A 25,899-nucleotide genomic window follows, 5' to 3' on the forward strand; every position below is an offset into this window, starting at 1 on the left:
TGCAACATACCCATGGTGTACTCACCTGTTGGTCTGGAGGCCCATATAGGGATAGGACCCCATCCACGAGGCTCTCCAACTCCTCCGACGGGAAGACTCGGGCCCTATCCCCTGTTGCATGAGCCAAGGCAGTTCCAGACACAGGTCACAGCAGCACACGCAATGGAGATGTTGCCCTGTGGAAAGTCAGGAATCAAGTGAAGTGGTAAAAATAAAATGGCAGTCACGTACCCGGCTGTGAACACCGTCACCGGTTGATCATCATTGGTTCCCATACTCCATAGAGGGCTATGTTAGCCAATGAGGAATTGCACAGCGGTGCAGACCGCCTGCCACCATGACGTGAACGCCAGCGGAGTAAGGTCACTTCCACCTGTCCCTGAATACAGGACAGGCAGGTGCCATTTTCTAATGCTGGTACACATGTACAGATTGATAAGTGCATCATTGAAGTCAAATGTACTCATAGAATTCCAGTGTCCAACATACAAGCATGCTCTGTGTACACTGTTGTAGTGTGTTCATGGTTACTGTTGTCACTCCCTTCTTACTTTTGGGTCCCTTAGGTTTCAACCACTGTGTACCGTCCCCTTATGGACTTGGCTACACTGGAGTACAGGCACCTATCTTCTGGACAGGGCCACAGTCACAGAGCTGTGCACACAATTGGAGCCTGATCTGCTACCTGCTATCCGTTACACCACAGTAATACCCCCTCTTGTGAAGGTACTCTCAGTGCTCCATTTCCTGGCAACTAGCTCTTTCCAGGTGACAGTGGGCTTGGCTGCAGGAATGTCACAGCCAATGTTCTCTATTGTACTTGCAAGGGTTTTGGCAACTTTGCTCAAACACATGTGCAGCTACATCGCATTCCCCCAGGGAGATGATTGACCCACTGTGAAGGCTGGATTCTATGCAATGGCACATATACCACATGTAATTGGGGCCATTGATGAGACACAAATTGCCTTAGTCCCCCCCAGGACCAATGAACAAGTGTACAGGAATCGGAAGAGTTTCCACTCACTCAATGTCCAGATGGTGTGCCTTGCTGACCAGTATATCTCCCATGTCACTGACAAGTATTGAAGGTTGGTGCATGATGCCTTTGCCCTGCGGAATAGCAGTGTTCCACAGCTGATGGCACAACTACAGAGGCACAGAGTGTGGCTAATAGGTGAGCCTGAGTCCCCACCCAATGTATGTCAGTGTATGCCTACAGGAGTCATAGCCCATGCCATTGTGCGGGGCTAATGTGTGTCCCTTACTTCTTGCAGGTGAGTCTGGCTACCCAAACCTTTCCTGGCTCCTGATCCCTGTTAGAACTCTGAGAACAGGGGCTGAAAATAGGGACAATGATGCTCATGGGCGTACCAGGAGAATTGTTGAAAGGACCTTCGGGCTCCTGAAGGCTAAGTTCAGATGTCTCCATGTGACAGGTGGATCCTATGCTATTCCCCTGAGAAGCTCTGCAGAATTGTTGTTGTGTGCTGCATGTTGCACAATTTGGCCCTCAGACGGCATGTGCCCTATCTGCAGGAGGAGGGGATGAAAATGCAGCTGTGGCAGCAGTGGACACAGAGGACAGTGAGGAGGAGGAAGAGGAGAAGGATGTGGACAACAGGTCACATGTGATCCTGCAGTACTTCCAATGACACTCAGGTAAGACTGTTGAACTAAACATTTCTACATTTTAGTGTTGTGCTGTGTGACTGTAGCATAATGCAAGTCATTACCTTTGCATCCCACCTGACTGTCACTGCCTTCCCTTATTGCAGAGGTTGATGTTGTTCCAACAGTGTATTACCGTGATGTGTACAGACTACTGAGACACCTTTGTAGGATGGATCAACATATTACTGGACATTTATACAGGATCATGCAGTTCATCACATTTCAATACATTGTACATTACCTGCAGATAAAGCACTATTACTCAAGTTGTGTTAAAGGATGTTTATTGAAAATTGGTATACAATGGGAAGTGCAATGGAGTGGGGTGATGTTTGGGAATAGTCCAGTGTAGTGGGCCAGTCTGTTTGTAGCACAGGTCCAGTGTCCAAGGGGCCTTAGGAAGGGGAGCAATGGCAGTGCAAAGTGGACAAGGTGACACAGTGGAACACAAGGGCGATATTCAGGAGGACCTCATTTCCTGGCGGTGGTTTTTGTCTTGACAAGTGTCTCTGGTGTCTGTCTGGGTCGCAGGGACCGTTTGTGGGATGGTTCACTTTTTGCAGGGGGAGGTGTGTTGGTGGCCTGTGGGTCCTGTGGCAGGGCCTCCTGTCTACTAGCTGCAGCAGATGTAGAGGGCTGGTCAGTACACTGGTTAGTGGAAGGGGCCCGCTGGTCTGCTGTATAGTCCATCATGATGTTGGCCATATCACCCAGCACCCCTGCAATGGAGACCATGGTGGTGTTCAGGTACTGCAACTCTTGCTTGATCCCCTGGTGGTGTTCCCCCTGCAGCTGCTGGTTCTCCTGCATGATGTTTATTACCTTACCCATCTTGTGCTGTGATTGTTGATATGCCCCAAGGACATTAGTGAGTGCCTCCTGGGCAGTTGGTTCCCTGGACCTGTCCTCCCCGGGCGCACAGCTGTCCTCCGATCGTCCCTGGCCTCCTGTGCCTATGTTCCCTGAACAGTGTGCCCACTGCCACTGAACCCTGGGCCCTCATTGTCTTGCCTGTGAGGTGTGTACTGGGGTCCCTGTACAAGTGGGCACACTGCTGATTGGCGTGTCCTGGGGACAGAGGTCTGGGGATGGTGGGTGGCTGCTGTGGTGTTGGATACTGAGGGGGGGAGGCTCTGTGGTGTTCTGGGTATGGGCTGGGGTAGCCGACTGACCAGTGGTCCCTGATGGGCCAGGGAGTTCATCCAGATCCAGAACTCCAGAGTTGCTGTCATCACTGGGGTCATCTTCTGGTGGAGGACTGGGTAGCCGTGGCACCTCCTAGCCGCTGAGATTGGCTGGGGCACGTGTGGGGATGTAAGTGGTGTATTATGCTACATGTCTGACGTATTCTGCATCCCTAGCTTCCCTTATGTTATTGCTGTTGCCCTGTCACCTTTGTTTGTGTATGGTGCTGGATTGGGGGATTGTTAGTTCTCCATGCTGTGCATACATTGGTGGTGGGTGTACATTCAGGGCTGGAAGGGATGTGCATGCGGTGGGCATGGCATGCAGGGCTTGGCATTTAGGTTTGTTGATTGTGGTGGTGCACTGATTGGGATGGAGTCAGGGTGGTGGTCGAGATGGCATGCATGTATGGGGGGGTGATGGGTAGTAAATGTTGACTCACTAGCGTCCAGTCCTCTGGCAACTCCAGTGAGTCCCTCAGGATGCAGGATTGCCAAGACATGATCCTCCCATGCTGTCAGCTGTGGGGGAGAATTAGGGGGTCCACCGCCAGTCCTCTGGATATGGAGCTGGTATCTTGCTGCAATGGAACACACCTTGCCCCGTAGGTCGTTTCACCTCTTCCTTATGTCATCCCTTGTGCATGGATGTAGTCCCACTGCATTCACCCTGTCCACGATCCTCCGCCATAGCTCCATCTTCCTGGCAATGGATATCTGCTGTACCTGTGCTCCAAACAGCTGTGGCTCTATCATATTTCCTCAACCATGACCGCAACTCCTCATCGGTGAAACGTGGGTGCCTTTATGGTGACATGGGTGTTGTGTTGTGTGTGTAGGTTGTGCAGGGATGATGTGTGATGTGGTGGGGTGTGGGTTGTGTGGTGCGGGTCGGCTGATTTGGTAGTTGTGATGTGTGTGCAGTACTCTTTTGGATTGTCCTCGCAAAGTGTAGCTGTCTTGTCATGTTTGCAGAAGTTTGTGGGTGATGTGGGTGTGTGTTTTATAGTGCTGTTGGTAGGTATGAGGTACTTGTGTCAGGTGTGTTTTTTTTGTTCTGGCCAATGTTGTCTTGTTTTGTATTTGTGTGGCCATATCTGCCACGGCAGTGTTCACCGCCAATGGTTTACCGTCGTTGAATCTCCACTCTGCCTGTGTCCCCTGAACAGTGTGCCCACTGCCACTGTGGTGATTCGTGGGTCATCATTTGGAGGGCATATTATTGGTGGTGTAACGGTATGGGTGGTAGTTCTGTAAGTTCATCACGTTCAGTGGGTCTGGCGGATTTGTGGTTGTGGCTGTTTTCTGTCGTTTTTTTGTGTGTGTGTCATAATCTGGCGGACGGATGTTCGCCTCCGCAGCGGTATGTTGGGGGCAGTCACCGCAGCAGAATTCTGAATTACCGATTATGTCATAATGAGGGCTATAATCTCTTGTCAAGCAGGGAAGCTGGTACTGATTCCAGGTTATCTCAATTCACATCATGAAATTCAGCCAGCAGATGAGTCTCTCTGCTCCTCCTATTTACATAACATTCATTGTTGGATCAGGGCAACATAAACCACAGAGAGATAGCAAACCTGACTCGCCAAGAACGCATATATTTGGGGGGTGTCACACCCGAGGCACCCTCCCAGAAGCTACGCCCCTGAAGAAAGTAGGTACACCATATTGTATGGTTTCATCATCAGGCACAAGAGGTAAAAAACATGCTATTGTTCCATTTTTGATTTTGGCAGAGAGTAAACAAAGCTTATTTGTTTCAGATTCAAACTAAAGCGGATGTCTAAAATTGTAAAAGTAACTGAAAAAATATTCTCTAAAGAAATATACAGAGCAAAAACGTTTACCTATGAAAGTGGCTATTTAGAAGGCTGGTGGCAAAACAGAACATGATCACTGCTATTTATCCTGTAGCTGGAAAAATAGTACATAATCTGTGCTGTTTAGCCGGCCATATGTTAAATAGCAGAGGTGAAATACAATTAAGCAGAGGTCAAATGTTTTCAGCCATGAAGAAAAAACATGTTCATACTAACCACCCATCAGGATTGGTTTCAGGCATAGATGTTTATTTGTCCTGTGTCATGAGTAGCCATTCAGCCACACTGACATTTTAGTCACCTGCACAGCGTATTTTAGGAATGGTATTTTGATTTTTTAACATGCTTCGCACTGTTTTAAGTGAGCAAGGTTATGTCTCTACTGACTCCTCACTCCTGTCCTTCACAATGCTGTCACTGTCACATTTAAGAGTGTGGGTTGAATAACATCACCACCCACAGGACGAGGCCAGACATGGTAAGTGAGCTCCAAAACATTATTTATGTGCTATTCCAACAAGAGCCTCCCTGCTAAGCTGTCTCTGCTCTGCTGCTCTTCCTCCCAACTGCCAACCCGCTGTATTCTCGGCACGAGCTCCTGGTTCTAGAACACTTGAGAGCATGCACAGAGGATACCACACATCTCCCTTATATATGCTTTTTCCCTAAAATAAAAAATGAATAAACTATTTACACAATTTGACCATAAATAAAAATATAGCAGAATCTAAATAAATAACCTGAAAATATTTCTTAAGATGGTGTAGGAAACAAGTACAAATCATATCATATTATTTCATATATGCCTTATGCCTTTGAATCCTAAATTCATCATAATATCATAAAGTTTTGAACATTAATGGGCTATAAAGAGGACAATCACTTCTCCTCACCCCTTGATGACTCTCGCCAAAATGACTGGATCGCTGATAATCTCTGACTCTGAATCAACATCATCAGCAAATGTGATATTTCCTGGAACACCTGGAACAACTCCCTTTTTCTCATGGTAACGATCATTGCCCAGAGCTGCTCCTTGCTGGAGCCAATTAGCATATAAAGATATGCAAGCTAAATTCCATACAGTCCAATCCTGCAATCTCACAGCATGTTTAAAACATTCAACAACTTTCATAGGGTCAGACCATTTTGACGTACCCCTTCCAGCATGGTACAAACTTGGATGCAGCTTTCCGTCCCCTCAGTAATTCAAATAGAGACATTAAGGACACAGGTTGGGCATGGTTCTATACATAAGCAAGGTGGCCTGTAAGGCTTTCAAACAATTGAGTCGCCCTTTAATGGCCAACTGGATTGATTCCTTGATTATGAAACCTCTCTACTTGCCCATTGGCTTTTGCATGAAACACAGAGATTATTTTATGCTGTATACCGCATGTGGAAAAGAACTGGTCAGTTAGTTTGCTAACAAATTGGGGACCATCATCAGGCACAATCATTTTTGGGACACCTTCTCTGCAAATTAACTCATCGAAAAATTCCTCAATAACCTCCGAAGTAACTTTACTAACCATCCTGACTTCCGGCCATTTAAAAAATAATCTACTGCAACAACACCTTAGCATTCTTGTTTGGGAACAAGAGAAAAGGGACCAATGATATCAACACCCAGTTTTTGCCATGGACCCTCAGGTAATTTCACAGGCATAGATTCTGTCACTATAGCCTTGGCTGACCTATCACTACTGGAACATAAGAAACAAGTTTTTACCCATTTATCAACCATAAGATCAGTACTTGGCCACCAATATTGTTTTCACAACCTTCACCTAGAATTAGGTATGCCAAAATATCCCTTGTGGCACATTGAATCAAATTTAGATCTAAAAGGATGTATAATATTTTCTCCCTTTAGAATTAAATCAGTCTCTTCACGTAGTTCTTTGAAAATCTTACAAAAAAAGGTTAAGCTCTTCCAAAACCTCTTCTTCCGTTGGCCAACCTTTAAGTCGATATGGCTGTACTTTCAAAAGCACTTTATCATTCTTTCCTTGAAACATTCTTCCTCTGATAGAGCACACAAACCGTCATCTTTCTACAATTTACTGACATCTTCACACTCAATTTCATTTTCCTTATCTTCAGACTTCCCCATAATAGGTAATCTGGACATGTAGTCAGCATGCACATTAGTCTTTTCTGGAACATACTCCATCTTATATTGAAAGACATGTAGCATAGTAGCAAGTCTTGCCAGTCTTGCAGATATAGACCTGCCTCTTCCAGGTGATAATGTGTTAATTAACAACTTTTAATCCATCCTTATTATACATTTGGTTCCCCACAGAAACATTCAGTAATTCTCAGCCCCCACCCACAAGCTAATAGCTCTTTCTTAATGACCAAATAATGCCTCTCAGACTTTCTCAGCATCCTGGAACCATAGGATAAAATTGATTCTCTTTTCCCGTCACATTGCATCAGCACAGCTCCCAAACCACAATTATGGGCTAGCATCAACTTCCACAATGCATTCTTTCTGGACCTCAAATGGTTTTAGATATGAAGCATTATCACTTTCTTTCTTCAAGGATTCAAAAGCTTCATCTTGTGAAATTCCCCAAACAAATTTTGCATTTTTCTTGAGGCAAGACATCAAGAATTCAACCTTAGTTACATAATTGTGTATACACCTACCATAGAATTTTGTCAATCCCAAGAAAGCCAACAACTGTTCTATAGAGAGAAGTTTATGGGTATTCATAATGGCTGAAACATTACTTTTTGGGCATTTTACCTAAATTTGAAAAAGTATGTCCCAGATATTCAACCTCCTGCTTCCGAAATTCACATCTGGACAATTTCAGGGTTAAACATTTCTCTTGAAGAGCTTCTCTAGATTATTATCATGATCTGACACATCCTTCCCAAAGGCCAATATGTCATCTTGGAATCTGATTGCTCCTGAATTATTTCCAAAGTATCTTTTCATTAGTCTCTGAATGACAACTGCACTGGCCAATCCAAAAGGCATTCTACAGTAATGAAACAATCTGTCTGGTGTAATAAACGTTCTAAGATATTGGGAGTGATCATCTAATACTACTTGATGGTATGCATTAGTTAAATCTAAAGAAGAAAATACTGATGCACCAGCCAGTGTAGATACCATCTTATGTAGATTGGGTAAGGGATGAGAGTCCACCCAAATAAATTCATTAAAGCCCTGAAGATCAGTGTGTAATTTTATATTGCCTGAACTTTTAATCAATATAACAACTGGTGATTCCCAATAAGAAGACTTAACACGTTCTAATATTTTCTGTCTGCACAAACCATTCAACAAATCTTTGACTTTGCTTCTGTATGTGATGGGGAACATTCCTCATGTGGTGCTTAGCTGGTATAGCATTGTCCTTCAGAATGATGCAATGTTTGAAGCCTTTATACGCCCCCAACGTATTACTAAATACTGTACTGAAAGTAAGTTTCATTTCTTCTACAAAGTAATCAGGAGGATTATTCTCATTCTCAAACATTGCTTCATCAGTTACTACAGAATTAACCGCATAGACAGAAGGATTAACCCTGGGATCTAATCTGATTCCCATTCATTCCTGGTGTGGCCAGCCCAACAGTAATTGTCTATGATTTGCCACATAGACTACCTCAAGTTCATCTGCCAGAAAACTCCACATCTGCCCAAAAATAACCTGCCAACTTAATTTGATTCCCAGGTTATCCTCCTGATAACACATCAGGTGATTGTAAAATCTTGTCCCCCCACATTTTCTGTACCACATCCTTACTTAAAATGGTATATCATGCACAAGAGTGAATATACAGAACAATAGGTTTTGCATCAATAGTAATAATGCATGAAGGAAAATGTCTATTCTTGTGGCTCATTTTGTCATCAACACTCAAAATCACATTTCGATCATGCTCCAACTCTGCCAGGAATTAATTTTTATCTTCATCAGTCACTAAACTGACTTTTTTATGAGCAAAAGTACTCTTACATACTCTGCTGAAATGGCCCCTTGTTTTTTACATTTGGAACAGATATTGTCAAATGCAGGACAATTTTCAAAAATTGCCCAAATGTGTTTGACTTCCACAACTCTAACATTCTGAAGGACTATTTCTCCCTTCCGATATACTAATGCACCTCATAAATGTGTTATCTTTATATTTCTTAGCCACTATTTGGGGTTTTCAATCACTTCGTATTTCTTGAATAAACCGCTCCAAATGTTCTACTCCATTTTCTATTTCTATTGCTGCATTTAATGACCCATAACCTTTCTAGTACTTTTTACTATTAGTTTTCATCAAAATCTGGCCACACAGATCTTGCTCATAGTTTATGTGTTCAAAGTCACATGTAGGTGCTAAATCTCTCGATGCCGATACATACTCTTCAATAGTCTCACTATTCTGCTGTCTTCTTAAATAAAACTTGTACCTCTTCATAACTACATTACTTTTTCATCTATAGCGTATATTAATTTGTTTAGAATCAAACTGATATACATCTATGTCACCTGGTCTGTGAAGATACAGTAGGTTCTTACATTTTATTAAGCCAAAACCACCCATGTAGTGTTTCAGTAATGATAATTTCCTTCCCAGTTCACATGTCTCCTTCTAGTACTTCTACACTTGCCAGGAATATTCCTTCCTATGTTTGGCAATCCATTGGTGGTCCCCCTCAAGATGGTTAAAAAAACGGTGGTGGAACAGTACTTGACATTGTATAAAGAAAAAAATGTTTCACCATTGTCTATAAATAGAAAATAAATAAGGTAGTCACTGTCGTCGAAAAATAGCTGTAGTACCTGACAGTAGTACGCACTATGATAAATGTGGCGACAGAAGAATGCCTCTTCCTGATAATAGTTACCAAAAGTGTTTCAAAAACGTTAAATATTTTGCAAGACTTGAAAAATATAGATGTACTGTTACCAAAGGTTAAAAGAATTTCCAGAAACCAAAATGGCTTCCAATATCATCAAACATCAGTTTATAAAATGGCTGTCAAAATTATTGACTCAATCCTACCTTACGTGACTGCTAAAATGAAGTTGTCCTGTTCCAAAATGGCCACTGTACTCCAGGAACTATCCCAGTCTAAAATGGCTAATAGTTGTTTGTCTGAGGGCACACGCATGCGAACAGACCTCGATTTCCCCCAAAAAACTGATCATAAAGGCAGTACAGTTCTTACTGCTGCTTGCGGGTGCCGATGCAAAAACGCGCTCTCTTCCAGACAGTTGTCGATCAAAGGAGCCTTTGTTGATTTCTCCCATTCGTCACCAGTGTCACACGTAAGGGTGTGGGTAGAAAAACACCACCACACACAGGATGAGGTTGGACATGGTAAGTGAGCTCCAAAACCTTAATTTATTTAAGTACTATCCCAACAGGACCTGCCGTGCCAAGCTGTCTCTGCTCTGCAGCTCTTCTAATAAATTGCCAACCCACCGTATTCTCCACAGGAGCTCCATGTTCTAGAATGCATGGAAGATACCACAGTCTCGGTTAAATAAATCTTTGAGCCAAAAAAGGAAGAGCAGCAAGCTTAGAGGCTTCACCTGACTAATGAATTTGTCCAGTGGTCTGGGGAAGAAAGCTGTAGGACCAGTAGGAGGAAGAAGATGAAGGGCAGTAAGAGAATAAATGCAGTTGGTGGACCACCAGCATAGCTAGGATGAGAATAACCATGAGAACCAGGACAAGAAGAAGCAGGCTTAGAGAGACCTAATCCATGAGGACCAGTGTTATGAGTGCCAGAGGGGACCAGGACCAATAGATGAGGAAGTACAGGTCAAGGAAAAACAGGAGACCACAAGCAAATAGACCAGGTTTGAGAACCCAAGAAATAACAAAGTGATGGAATCTTGAATTAATTTCAGCCACTGTCAATCATTGAGTGTCGCATCCCAATCCATTGTTTTTTGCCCACCATGCTACCTCAGTTTGGACCCAGCCATATGCAAATCAGTCTTGACCCTGCTCCTCATGGGAACAGTCCATCCCGAAGTGCCAGGCCAGGTTCACCTGAACTAGAGCACAAGCAACCTAGGACTGGCTTCGCCCTAGTTAGGACTCTTCAGCCTGTATAGCTTGTTTCCAGTGACACTGTAAGCCTGGGGCCTATGTCGACATAACTGGTGCACTTAGGGCCACAAACATGCCAACAACAAGGTGATGGATTGAATGATTGAATTAACCTCAGCCACTGACAATGGCTTGGTGTCGCATCCCAATCCATTGTTTTTTTGCTCACTATGCCACCTCAGTTTAGACCCAGATGTATGCAAAATCAGTCTTGACCCTGCTTCTCATGGGAACAGTACTGTCCGAACTGCCAGGCCAGCTCCTCCTGAACTGGAACACAAACAACTCTTCAGCCAGGTATAGCTTGGATCCAGTGGCACAGTGAGCCCGGGACCCATGTCTCGGCATACTCAGCTCAATCAGGGCAGCAAATGCAAAAAAATAAAAAAACAAGGTAATAAATGGAATGCTTGAATTAATCTCAGCCACCTGCAATCGCTCGATGCAGCATCCTAATCTATTTTTTTGCCCACCATGACACCTCAGATTGGACTCAGCCATATGCAAATTAGTCTTGACCCTGCTCCTCCTGAGAACAATCCAGCCCGAACTACCATGCCAGGTTCTCCATGAATAGCAACACAGGCAACCTAGGACCGGTTACGTCCCAGTTAGAGCTGTACTGTTCCCATGTCGAGTAGGGTCAAGACTGATTTGCATATGACTGGATCCAAACTGAGACGGCATGGTGAGTAAAACAATGATGGATTGGGATGCAACCCCAAGCAATTGTCAGTGGTTGAGATTAATTAAAGTATTCTATCCATCACCTTGTTTTTTCCAGGTTCAAGAATACCATGACCAGCAAGGACTAGGGATAGCAGGATCACTAGACCCTAGATCAGACTGACCTGGATGGATATAAAGGACTAGGAAGTCCAGACCCAGTGATGAGAGGATCAGAAAGTCTGAGTGTTGCTCACAAAGATCCTAAACCAGAGTCACAAGTACTACATGAACCAGGGTGACACACAACATGGGAATTAGGAGGACCAGTGCCACAGGGATGAGAAAGACCAGACCCAGGAGGTCCATTACTAGGAGGACCATGAAAGAGGGGACCATGGTCAGATGGGCAAGAACAAGGTAGAACAGCAAACAAGGAGACCAGAAGGACTAGTAGGAAAAGGATGGGGCAGGAAAACTGGGGACTAATATGGCTAGGTCAACAGAGACCAGTGGGACCAATAACAGAAAGCCTGATACAGGAGGACCAGCCAAAGGAGTACCAGAACTAAGAGTTAGGACCAGGGGGGCCAGGATCAGGTGGATTAGGAACAGGCAAACCAGAGGACCAGAACACCTGGATACTCTCTTGGGTGATTAGTGTGCCATACAAATCAACATAACACACATAGTATAACAGGGTGCGGAGGACGAAAAGGTCCAGGATCGGGAGCCATAGGATCCAAAGGACTTGGCTCAGGAGTACAGGCGAATGATGACCAGACAGACCAGGCCGTGCAGGGCCAGGAAGTTCTTAGACTAGCATGAACCAGAGATCAAGGCACACCAGAACTAGGAAAGGATAGGATGATCTGTGAAAGGCAAGTTATTGCAGAATCAATAGGCAAGGAGCAACAGGATGAGGTCCATGAGAATCAAGAGCAGATTGAAGAGGACTATGAAGATCAGGACCTGGGCAGCAACAGCCTTTATGCCCAAAGTACTAGGATAAGCAGGGCAGGGACTGGAAAGTCCAGAGGGAATAGTACCAAAGGCATGCAGAAGACCAGAGAAAGAGGACTAGGGTACCTAAAAGGATCACGACCAGAAAGAATACAAGCAGGGCTAAGAGGGTCATGAAGACTAAGACCTTGAGGACCGGGGCTTGTATTACAAAGTGGGGCAGAGCAATCATTACAAGTAGTAGGACCAGGGTGTGGAGGATCAGATGTATGAAGGCCAACCTGATTCTGGAAGACCACCTGGACTGTACAGTTGTGGCCGAGAGGACTGGAACCAAAATGACCAGGCTCAGGAGGACCTGAACAAGGACAACCTGGGGCAACAGGACCTAAATCAATGGCTGAAGTACCAGTAATACTAAATGGACTAGGAAAAGATCTAGGAGAACCAGGACAAACCAAACCAAGGGGACATAGACTAATGGAGCCAGGAAATGAGAAGCAAGATGAACCAGGACCAGTGGTCCCAGGGATAGCAGGCTGACGGTGATGAGAACAAGGACAAGGTGACCAGGACTAAGAGCACCAGACCCAACAGGGCCAGATGGACCAAGACTGGGGGAACCAAGAAGGGCCATTATGGCCAAAAAGCAAAGGCAAAGTTAATAATAACAAGTAAATAGGAAAAGAAGGACCAGGCACCAGAGTAGCAAGTGGAGCAGAAAGACCAGAACCTGAAATAGCAGGAGCAGGGTAAAGGAGATCAGGAGGACCAGAACATCCAGGGCCAGAAACATTAAAGGAACTGGACTTGGATGACCAGGAGGACCAGGACCAAAATAACAAGGCTCAGAAGGACCCAATGAGAAGCAGGAATAAGAGGTCCCATTCCATTGGGGGCAGCACCAGAAGGACCATGAGTACGAAGCACAGGGCCAAGAGGACAAGGGTGATCCAAACCAGGCAGACAAAGGCTAGGAGGGAAAGGCCTTAGAGGGCCAGGACACAAGAGACCAAGTAGACCAAAGGGACCAGCAGGACCCTGAACTAATGTACTAGGAATTAGATGAGCAGGGTAAGAAGGATCAGAAGGATATGGTCAAAAGGACATGGGTCAGGAGGATTAGGAAAGAAAATGAAGAACTAGGAGAAGTGGCCTTAAAGGACCGGGATGGCCAGGATGACCAGAACCAAGGGGATTAGGCATCCAAGGACCCAAACAAGGAGGACCAAAAGAGAAACAAAAGATCAAATCTAGTGAGAACAAAAGCAGAAAGAGAACACAGACCTGTGAGGATGAGGAATTAGAAGATCACTACTGGGCAAACCAGACTGAGAGTGAGCAAGACTAGGAGAACAGGTCCTGAAGAATCAAGAGAAGATGGCCAGACAACCAGAGGCAGCAGGACAAGAGTTAAGAAGACCAGGTCAAGGAGGACCAGTGGGGCCACAACTAAGGGGAAAAGGAAGCTCAAGCCACATAGTCATAGGAGTATCAGGGCCTGGCATAGCAGGTCGAGCATCACCAGTAAGAGGGGGGAAAGGAGGAAAAGGAAGACCAGAATGACAGGAGCCATGATGAACATGCACAGGGACCAGGGCCAAAAGTATCCTGACATGTTGGAGAAGGGCCTGGAGAACTAGTCAGGTCAGAGCAAGGCCAAGAAGAACACGATCAAGAAGGATTACAACCAGGAGAACCATATTCAGGAAACCAGTACCAATGTGACTAGAGGTAGTTCGGCCAGGGTCAAACCAGAAAACGAGAACTTGGAACAGGACTAGCAGAAGGACCAATACCTAAATGCACAGAAGGACCTGGCAGAGAAGGGAGCAGGAGGACACCTATGTGATTCTAGGCCACATGTATTAGGATATCCCTTTAATAAATGGTTCTTATTCATGTTTCTTATGCTGTCAACCCAAAGAACCCCCCACCTTGTCAGCCCACATATAAAACTGGTAACTGTTTTCTGAAAAATAGGAGCATGCAAAGTGAATAAAAAGCCAGGACTGTTACACTCCAACCTCTGAGTGATAGACTACTCTGTCTGATGGTGGCACAGTAGTCTGAGGGTGAGTCTGAAGGTACAGGCACTGAAACTTGTCAGAAGATTTTAATGGTTTATGGGTGAAAATGAGTATGGTCTGTGTAGGATGGCAGAAAGGACTGGAGAAATTAATATGACCTATGTCAGGGAAAGTGGTTAATGACTAGTAAAGGGGTCAAAGGGCTATAGCAACCAGCAAAGAGAAGCTCAGGATCATAAGGTGGCTTGGATGAGTACAATGGGGGTGATCCGGGCTCCAGATAGATTGGCTCATTAGCCCAACAAACGATTCTGTGTGACTCCCCCAGATTGTTGCGCTGACGTTTCATATACATGTATGTGCAGTAAGCATGTAGCAAGAGTGTAATGGTAAGACTCCAAGTGTGATGACAATCTTAGTGCTTAGAATAGTGTGATGCATTTTGGATGATGTGATGGAGAGTAAACACAGCTTCTGTACACACTGGACCTGTATTGACTACATCCCTATGGATGGAGGGTGGAGTCTCAGAACTGAAGTAAGAGAGAATTGGGAAAAAGCAATCCAAAGAAATTCGGTGAAGTCCTGTTTAGCAAATGGCTACTGATTAGTTATCCCTGATGATTACATAGGGTAAATGGTAGATCAGAGGTTTCTCTTATTAAAGGTGTCAGAATTTCTAAGCAGGGCTTCCATTTTGTCTGTGCCTGATAACTGCTAAGGATGGCTTAGGACAGCCATGTGCTGAGATCTCATACACCAGTGTCCTCGTTTTGGATACTTCTGCTTGCTACCGTTGTGAGACCCATAATCTTGCACAAATGCTGTGTCTGAGCTACAGCCAGAAAATTATATTTGAAAGAGAATACCCCAAAATCAGTTCTGAAACCTCAATAGTGGACCTTGTCTGGAAAATGGGTATTAAAGTGGAACTCTGGTATGATTGATCCATAGATGATAAGAATGAAGGTAACAAAAAGACTCTGTTTATTCAATGTCTTATTTTTTAAAATATTTGTGATAAAGTCAATAAATATAAATCTCTGTCAGTTTATTTTCTTCTGTGTGTTTGATGCCTTTATGTCCTTTTCTGATTTACTGGGAAAAGTGATTCATAATTTAACGGTATTCTGTTTAATTAATTACAGTCCCAATTCCTCTGCTTGTGGCTCCTTAACAGAATACTTCATCTGTTGGCCTGACAGAGAAGGGGTCATCGAAGGAAGGACTTTAAACCATCTACCCTTTTTAGAATAAAACCTGGCTCTAAGAAACAGGAAAAAAATAATGACCCTGTCACCCTGGGAAAAAGCATCCAGTGTGTGGGATCGTTTGTTTTTTTGTTTTGTTTTTTAAAAACAAAAAACAAATCCTTCTTTGGGTGCTAGTTTTTGAAAAAAAAAAGTTTTTGAAAAATATGCTGGCCAGCCATCATGTCTGACAGTACTCCACTTCACTGGTGCATAGCTAGAAACTGCAAAGATAGCAGTTCTAGGCAATGAAGAGAGTTGTCCATAGTGTTAGCGGGCCACTCCAGATTTGACGAGCGGAGATCCTGCAGGATGTAGAGGTATTGGCCTCCACCATCCAGACGGAATTGACTCTGTCCTCAAGACTCTAAATAAGGTCCATAGTTTTTCTTCCTTCTATCATGAGATTGGACTGAAGCCTTATAAATTATACTGTGTTGGTCACTTCATAATGCAGTGGTCTCCGAACTTTTTAATGCCGCGCCCCTCCAGTTGAAAAATAAAAATCATTGGGCCCCCCCCTCAGAATTTTTGACAAATATTTTATAAAGATGGCAATGTTTAAATATATCTAGATGTATTTAAACATTGCAGTTAAGTACTGGTACCTTTTTAAAAATGCAATAACATGTTTCTGCTTAAAACAAAACACCCTTATCTGTGTAATGCTTCTTTTGGCCAGAGCCTGGTGCCCCCCTGGGATCACTTGAGGTGCCCCCTAGGGGGACCCACCCCCCCCCAGTTTGAAGACCCCTGTCTTAAGGGGTCCTAGGCAATTGTTTCTATTTTGATAAAATCACCCTAAATATTAGTTGGTTCTATGTCACTGGGATACAACATTTCCAGTTCTGTTTTTTGCTTTTACAAACCATTTTCAGGTTTTTTAGTCAGATTTGGTTAATTGAACTGAACCAAATTTAATAATTCCAAAATACACTTATTTGCTGCAGAAAAGGAAGTGTTATGATAACATGGAGCCTTTTGATAATCCTATATGTGGCCCTGGTACCTTCCATTGGTTTATGAGTAAGAGCGAGAACATAACTTTAGAAAAGAAAACAGCTTTAGCTAGTCTTGCAAATGTTCTAATCATCTTTATCATTAGTCACCTCTGCAGGTAAACATAAAGGAGTAGGACAACTGAAAAAATTTCTGCTTTTTTTTTTTTAAAGCTAGCACTAATTCCTTTAAGGAACATGGCTGCTTCAAAAAAATATTTTCCATTTTGGAATTCAGTCATAGAGATGGTGGTGTGTGTCCCTTACAGGTCTCAATCCATGTGATGACAGTCAATCATAGAGGATCACCAATTGGCACCTGCCTAATGAATATTAATTAGGCAGGTCATTCTGCAAGCCCCTGCGATGCAATATTTTGTGTACTGGCCGAACAGTACATAAGTCGGTTTAAAAATTACTATTCCATTTGCAACAAGTATATGCAGAAATTTCTACCACTTTTTACGAATTAAATAATAATTCATCAGGACCCTAACTTTCATAAGGAGATGGATACCAATTTTGTTCACTCCTTGTTTGCAGTTCTAACTGGTGTCGTCCCTATTGAAATCTGCATAAGGCATAATAAAACTACATTTAAGCTGGTTAGAAAGGAGCTTGGTAAATAGCAAAGTTCCTCTGATATTTGCATGGCTGCTGGCTAAGTTGTGCATACTGTCGACTATTTAGCCAGCCACGAGGAGAATAATGAAGTTTCTTTTCAAGTTATTTGCAAGGCTGCCGACAATACATCACAAAATGTCTGCTATAAAGCCAGCTGTGCTGTGAATCTTAACATTTTCGGGTACTTTCCAAACTATTCGTCAAATAATCTATAATTTATTCTATTTGTTTGGCAGCCTCACAAATAATTAAGTTTATTTCCTATTTGCATGGCTGCTATACTAATTGTTCATGTATGATGTTTTGCCAGCAGCTGGGCAATGAGTGAAGTTTTGTGTTTGCTTGGCTGTTGGCCAGATAGTACAAACAGTGCAGAATATGTACTATTTTGTTTCTGTGCTATTTTCAAGGCTGCCAGCCAGATAGTCAATCATTTCTACTATTTAGCCAGTGGCCAAGTAAAAAGCAGAGAAAATTAAGTATTTACCCAGCAGCCGGGTAAATAGCTGTTACTTTTACTTAAATGGAAAACTGTATTGGCAGACGCATAATGCTTCCATTTTCTTACGATAATGGCATTACTCCTAGTCCTACTCCCTCGCCTTCCTTTTAACCAATGAGGCCTCCCGCCTCCCCCCAAGACCCTCCCTTCCCCTTTCAAAACCCCCCCCCACCCTTATCCCCTCCTGTACAAAAACCAAGCCCAAGCTGCAACTCGGACAGTCCGTACCGGGAGGGTGGGAGGGAACGGAAAAGGAAGGCGAGGGAGTAGGACTAGGAGTAATGCCATTATCGTAAGAAAATGGAAGCATTACCTCCCGTCCCTCCCTCGCCTTCCTTTTAACCAATGAGACATAGCAAGAAAACACGCAGGAGACGGACATCGAGTTGCAAGACCTTTATTTAACATCCTGCACCAAGATCATCCCAAAAATTACCTCATAGAGGACAAGACCCGGTGACCTAACACCGACTCCAAACTGCCCAAGTCCGACAGCCTGTAATGACGCACAAACGTCGAAGGAGAAGCCCAAGTGGCGGACCTGCAAATTTCCACCACAGACGTCCCCTGAAGCTTCGCCACCGTAGCCGCCATACCTCTGGTAGATCTCCCCTGAATCCCTTGAGGAGGAACCACCTCTTTCAAGGAATAGGCCAATAGAATTAAAGATCTTACCCACCGACTCAAGGAAGCCGTGGAAGGTTATTCACCTCTGCGAGCCGGACCAAAATAAACAAACTGTGAATCCCCCTTACGAAAAGGAGCCACCACCCGCAGATACTCTAACAAAACCCTGCGTACATCCAACGAACGCAAACGGCTCGTGAAAAATCTTACAAAAAGGAAAGGAACAAGCCAATGCCCCCAATTCCCCCAACCAACGAGCCGAAGTAATGGCTACCAAAAAGAACGTCTTCAAAGATAGATGGCGCAAATCACAGACCCCCAATGGTTCAAAAGGGGCCTCCGTCAACACATCCAAAACCAAGGACAGATCCCATGAAGGAAAAGAACGTACCGGGCGAGGAAATAAATCAATAAGCACTTGAAAAAATCTAGGCATCAAGCGCCCTTCATCCTGAAGATTACGCCATGGTCCTCTGAAAGCCTGAATAGCCGCCCACTGTACCCGAAGAGAAGCCACTGACAACCCTAAATGAGCACCGTCCTGCAAGAACTGCATCACCTCACAGATAGAAGCGCAGGTAGGATCCAACTCACGACTGAAGCACCATGACGAAAACACCTTCCATTGTCGACCATAAGAAAGCAAAGTGGAACGGCTCCTTGAAGCCAGTAAGGTAGAACTCAAAGCCACAGGCACCCCCAGACCTGTCAATCCCCGTCGTTCAACTTCCAGGCCGTCAAGTGCAACCTCCTCAATGACCCCAATGGGAGGCAGGGAAATTCCAGGGGAGACGGACAAAGGGGCAGAGGCCACATCCTCCCGTCCGCCATCAGCCTCAACAACGGGAACCAATTTGCCCTCGGCCAAAGTGGCGCAATGAGGATAACCCTGGACCCCAGATCCCTCACTCGTAACAGAAACGCCCTGAGTAGTTGAAAAGGAGGGAACGCATACAAAAGGCCCTGCGGCCAAGGACACGACATCCCGTCCACTTCCCATGCTTGGGGACACCGAAACCGGGAGCAGAAGCGATCCACTTTCGCATTCCCTGCGGACGCAAACACATCCAGCACTGGAAGACCCCAAAGCCGAACCAGATGCCGAAACAGAGACTTCCGGAGAGAGAAAAGTTGAGAGGAAGGAATCACTCTGCTCAGCAGATCCGCCCGAACATTCACCACCCCCGAATGTACTTAGCCCTGAGAGAAGGAACCCACTCCTGAGCCCACACAAAAATCTCTCTGACTAAAATGAACAGAGCCCTTGCCTGGCCTCCCCTCGCCGATTGACATAAGCCGTGGCCACTAAGTTGTCTGTGCGAACCAGAACCGCTGATCTCCTCAGGGAATCCTGGAAATGGACCAGAGCCAGGAATACCGCCCTCAATACGCGCCAATTCGACGACCGACTCACCTCCTGAGGCGACCAAAACCCCTGAACCTGAGCCGACCCCATCCATGCCCCCCAACCGGAGAGGCTGGCATCTGTCGTCACCACCACGGGTCTCAGAGGTGATAAAGACACCCCTACCCTCAGGTGGTCTGCATCCAACCACCATTGCAACTCTCAGTGAATCAATCCGGACCCTGGAACCCTGTCCTCCAGAGAACCGGACCCTGGTGCCCACCTTCTCAAGAACCATGTCATCAAGCACAGGAGATGGAAACGTGCCCAAGGAACCAGAAATATCACCGATGCCAAATGACCCTGCAGCCGCAACCATAGAAGAGCTCGGGGAGCAGACAGCAACAATACCTATGCTACCAAAGCCAGGAGTACACCCAACCTTTTTTCTGACACAGTCACCAACCCTGGAAGTTTCTGAAACCGAGCCCCCAGAAAAACTAGATCCTGGGACGGCACTAAGTCTGACATCTCCCAATTGATTAAAAACCTGTGGTTTTGCAGGACCCCCCGAACTTGGTCCACCTGCCTCAGCAACAGGTCCCGTGATTGAGCATGAATCAAAATGTCGGCCAGATAAGGATGCAGAAACACCCCTTCTGAATGAAGCAAAGCCACCAGAGGAGCCAGCACCTTTGTGAAAATTCGAGGAGAAGATTTTAGACCGAAAGGTAGAACGCAAAACTGATAATGGTCCTGACCCACAGCAAACCACAGGAACTTTTGAGAGGATCTTGCCACAGGTACGTGTAGGTAAGCATCCTGTAGATCCAGTGACACCAGAAAGTCCCCTTGCCTGACCAATGGAAAAATAGTCTGAATGGACAGCATGCGGAAATGCACTGTCCTGATCCAGGTATTCACCTCCTTTAGATTGAGCACCGGTCGAAATCCCCCTGAAACTTTCTGCACAAGAAACAAGACCGAATAAGTGCCCTGGCCCCTTTCGTCTAGCGGAACGTGGGAAATGGCTCCCTTGACCAGTAAGTCCCGCACTCCGTCCAAAAAAGCTCTTCTCCGTGACCCCTCTGAAGGCAGAGGAGTGGGACGTACCCCTGAATCTGGAGGAACCCTCACAAAATCTATGACATAACCATTATTCACAATGTCTAGAACCCAATGATCGTTTACACTGTCCTCCCAAGCTGAAAGAAAGTGACTCTGTCTTCCCCCAACCGGCCCTCTGCCAGGCCCACAGTGATTGTCAGGACCCCTTCTTGAAACCACCCCGGGTCGCAGGAGCCGACTTCTTAGGCGAAAAACGCGGCTGGAAACACCGTTTCCTAAATGAAAAGGATTAAGCATCCCTAGTAGGAGAAGATCTGGAATGCTTCTTCCACCCTTTACCCGAAGAAGAACCCCCTTTATAAGGTAAGGCATGCTTCCGCTCCTTAAATGCCTTGGAAAGCATGGATGGCAATTGTTCTCCAAACAAGCTACGACCTACAAACGGCAGGCTCAACAAAGCTGCCTTTTCCCCTGGATCAGCCTTCCAGGAACGCAACCAGAGGGACCTACGAGCCCCAAACAAAGACCCAGACGTCAGAGCCGAAGTACGGACCACATCAGAAGACACATCAGCCAACTATCGGGCCTGCTGCTCCATACCAGCCAGGAGCACCAAACATTCCGCCCCTTCCTGTACAGCCACCGCCAGATTATCAAAGTCTTGTACCAATTACTGTGACGCATAAGCAGAATAAATCCCTGCCCTCAGCGCCAGATTCTCTGCAGCAAAAGCCCTCTTAAGACCTGAATCCACTTTACGGTCTGTGGCATCCGTAGGCACACAATCCTCCGGATTGACTGCCGTTTTGCCAAACAGAGTAGCCAAAATAGAATCCAGGCGTACTGAAGGAGGTAAAACCTCCTCACCCTCAAGCAAGTAAAGTTTCTGAAGGAAACGTGGAACCTGAGCCTTATCCACATCCTTCCACTCACGAAACACCATATCCTTCACAGGTCCCTGAAAAGGCATGGCAAACTTCGAAGGTGTCTGATATTGAGGAAATAAAAGAGAATCCGAGTTTGTAGGTTGAAACACTGGGAAACCCGAATTGTCCCGAACATGTGCCATCACTTCCCACATTTCGTCTCTGGAAACATATTTCCCCCCAGATGACGTCGATGGGGCCTCATCCTCACTCTCCGACGAGGACTTCCTTGCCGCTATCGATGAGTGCGCAAGCTTAGGCTGACCAGTCCTGGCCACGCCTGCATGCAGTGCCCTGGTAACAGCCACCTCAACCAAATCCTGCACCTCCTCTCTGGACATGAGGGGAGTACCCCTGCCTGGTAACAGTGAGGTCTCAGGACAACTACTTTGGCCAAATTCATAAAAACCACGGGCAGAACGCCCGTCCTACCTGACGAGCAGCTCAAAATCGAAGTCCCTCAGTTCCCCGCGGCTCCGCGGCGCGGAAACCGACGCCCCAGCCACAGAGGGCCGGCAGACTCCGTCAGCCGGCCCCCAGCACACGCCTCCCGAGCAGCCATGCCGCTCGTCAAAGACGCGACCCAGCCGGCACACTCCTCGCGGAGCTCCGCGTCCCGAGGAGTGCCTCCACCGACGACCTCCAGGCTCCGCCGTGCAGGTGAGAAAGGGAAAGAAAACCGTCTAGCGTGGGCTAGACAAAAGAACAGGAGGGGATAAGGGTGGGGGGGGGTTTTGAAAGGGGAAGGGAGGGTCTAGGGGGGAGGCGGGAGGCCTCATTGGTTAAAAGGAAGGCGAGGGAGGGACGGGAGGTAATGAAATACAAGGAACCTTTTGTCTGCGAAAACATTTTTCACTTTTCATGGATCCTATTTGAGATCATGTGAAAGAGAACTGGTCACTTTAATTCAGTAACTTCCCTACAGCACCCTAGCATTGAAACGATTCCAATGTACAAATTGTGCATTGAGTGAAAAATATTTTAACGCGTTTACCTTCTAACCATAACCACCACACGCACAGTCCGATTAGAAAGCCTTCACTTTAAGGATATCACTATGCTCCACGCCTCGTATGTATAGAAGAAAGGAGGTACAGCTGCCAGGTACATATTAGAATGGCCGCCGCACCTCTGTTCGCTCCGAGGACTGCAGCTCGAGGTTAGAAGTGCCTGGAAACAGCATCGGTGTAAATATAGAGCAGTGGGTTTCCTGTACATCCTGCTTGAGTACTGGCGGCGGGAGATAGAGCCCTGCATGTCCCATCATGAGAAACTCAAACTGGAACTCTGGTCCGTGACTCACAAAATGGTCACGCTAGGGGAGGTTCCATTCAAAAGCAGCCTCTAAGAAGATTCTGGAGCAATGGCCTTTAAACTTTATAATGCTGTGCCCCGCGTAAAAGAAATCATCGAGCTTCCCCTAAAACTACAGACATGTTTTATTTACATTTATACCATAAAAACAGTCAACACTGCAAGCAAGCTGAACATTTTCAGTGGGACTTTAGATCACACCCTGTAACAATTATAAACAAAGCTGATATGCGGCAGTGCTGTTCAGCTAGCAACATTAGATATATGTATGGCAAAGCGAAGAAGGCACTCGCTGGGCATTTTCACAGAATAGCCCAATGCAATTTTCTTATTTTTCCTCCTAATAAAGCCCATATGCTATATTGACCCAAAACCTGTCAAGGACATCAGCGGGTACAAAATTTCAACCAAGATTAATGTCGTTTCCTAGATTGTTATATTTTCAAATTATCACACTCAGCTGCCAGTTGCACCTATGTCAAGTCACACAACTTCTGCCGGTGCTGACTTTTCAATCAAAAGTACTTTGCATGCTGCTATTTGTTTTAGCCCATTCTCCCAGTTCTTCAAGACTGCAGGTTCAAGATGCAATACACTAATGGCCAAAATATCAGGACTGCAGATAGGTTCAGTTATCGCTTTTTAATAGCACAAATACATGCTTGTCAGCAGGCCGTGGTCAGCACAGTTCAAACTAACATTATTCAACCGGTGACCCTTTAACAGGATTACGGGGGTGAGGCAACAGGGGTAATTTGTAGTTCATCATTTGCTCCAAATACGCAACCAGGCAACGGATGACAAAAGTTGCTGCTGTTGACCAGTATGAGGTGGTTCATGGTGAGTCTTTTTTTTTCACTATTTGAAAGCACTGTTTATCAGCGTGATCCCTGAACTCATTCTTCAGGGACAGGTTAAATTCACCTCTTTTTCAGAGCCTCACACCCCTCTTGCAGGAGTGGCTCCTAGAAGGGCAAAGCGGCGGGCAGGGCACAGCAACATAAAGAAATAATTTAAAAAAAGAAACTTACATCCGCTTTGCCACTGCCGAGCCGCTCTTCTGGCTCCCGCTCCACTCACTGCAGGCACAGGCTCCCAGCCTGCCCTGTGACTAATACTAACACTGCTCTCGCACAAGAGCAGCATTAGGATTGTCTGGAGTGCCCCGGCTTGACTCTCTGAGGCAGAGTGGAAGCCTCTGCCTGCTCTCTCCACACTGCTGAGTTGGACAGAGCCCAGTGCGCATGTGCGTTTGCCCAGCCCGAGATGCTGGCACACTGAAGGGAGTGCTGTGCTCTCCCCCTCTGTCCCTGTCATCGCTCGTGGCCCCACTACCTGAAAAATAAAAACGATAATAAAGACTGTTAATTGTCATTTTTATTTAAAACAAATTCTGGTACTGCTGCTGGCGGGGGTCGGTGGCAACGCTCCCCCCACCATAGCAGAGGATCCACGTCTGCCCTCTTGACATTCATTCAGGCCCCTGCCACCAAAGGGTACGCAATACAAAGCTTGAACACCGCTATTCTACAGCCCAGATTCTAAACCATTCTTTAATGTCACCCAGTGGCATAGCTTCAAGAGGGTGTTTGGGGTGTTACTTACCACCCCCTATTAAATGTATTTTCTGGCAAATAGTTGGGTACAGGTGCTTTCAGTCGCGTATGGTGAGGTGCTTGCTGGATTTCACCAGGAATTTTTACATAAGCAGACAAAAACACACACACACACTCTCTCCCTAACTGCTTTAAAAAACTTCAAAAATGATGGTTATTTTACAAAATATTATATTTTCTCCCATTTACAACTCCTGCCAATCCACATCCATCTCCCTTTCCACTGCCCAGTTAGCCCCGCTCATGTGCCCTGCTTGTCAATTTTGTTGGAAAATCTGAAGCTCACACCCCTCCCCCCCAATCTTACTGACCATGCTACTCCCACGTGACACCACTTACCTTTAGTAATCACGCAGTAACCTGGCTACAGCACTGGTTTAACCTTGCCAAGTTTGGTCTGATTTACAAAAGATTGACCCAGCTCTACTAGAGGACTCCTTCACAGTATCTGTCCAACTTACTTCTCTCGACCTACATGTTAAAGAATTACTACTTTAAGGCAAACTCAGACATCTGAAGGACCAGGGTTTAATTGTCATGAAACCTCTATAAATTAAAGATTGTCACAGAAAAAAACAGATGCAAACCTGGGAAGTCTAATTATTCCAGTACCCAAATAAGAGAGAATGCAGCATAACCTCGTCAACCAGTTATTGTTGATACAAGATCACCCATAGACCCTGATTATGAGTGGCAGAATATTTCCAAGAGCAATATTTTCACATGGAACTTGACCAACCACAATTCTAAAGGGCAGATTTATGAGCCCCTAGTGCCTTTAGCGCCACATTAGCGTCATTTTTAAAAAAACGCTAATGTGGCCCAACGTGGCCAAAATCGCTGTGCCAAATTTACAAAGTAGAACAATGCATGCATTGCGCCGCACCACTTAGAAACCCTTTGCACTACATTATGCCTGCGCCAGTGTAAAAGGGGCGTTACCCCATTGGGGGTGGGGGGCGAAAAAATGGTGCAAAGAAATCTAAGAGAGCTCAGAGCAGAGTTAAAAGGAGACACCCCATTGTTTACAATGTACCGCAATGGCCTTTACAGGATTAGCTCAACATTTTTGTTATGCTAATCCTGAAAAACTCTGAACTACCGTAAAAAAAAAATCATACTAGTTCCCCTAATTACCACCATGCTGCGCCATATCTTAGATTGAACGCACACATGGTGGCATTAGGGAGACACAAAGGGGTGCA

The 25,899-nt window shown here is 45.5% G+C and overlaps 1 protein-coding gene across 1 annotated transcript in view; it reads right to left on the reverse strand.

Moving 5' to 3' along the window:
- ITGA2B (integrin subunit alpha 2b) overlaps positions 1-24,239 on the reverse strand; it is a 327,605-nt gene extending 303,366 nt beyond the window's left edge. Inside the window, exon 1 of the mRNA XM_069237914.1 lies at positions 24,110-24,239. Coding sequence (XP_069094015.1) covers positions 24,110-24,111 — 2 coding nt within the window. The 5' untranslated portion in view covers positions 24,112-24,239. The remainder of the gene's footprint in view (positions 1-24,109) is intronic.
- Positions 24,240-25,899: the final 1,660 nt, after the last annotated feature.

Source organism: Pleurodeles waltl, chromosome 6 (assembly GCF_031143425.1).
Source record: "Pleurodeles waltl isolate 20211129_DDA chromosome 6, aPleWal1.hap1.20221129, whole genome shotgun sequence".
NCBI classification, from domain to species: Eukaryota; Metazoa; Chordata; class Amphibia; order Caudata; family Salamandridae; genus Pleurodeles; species Pleurodeles waltl.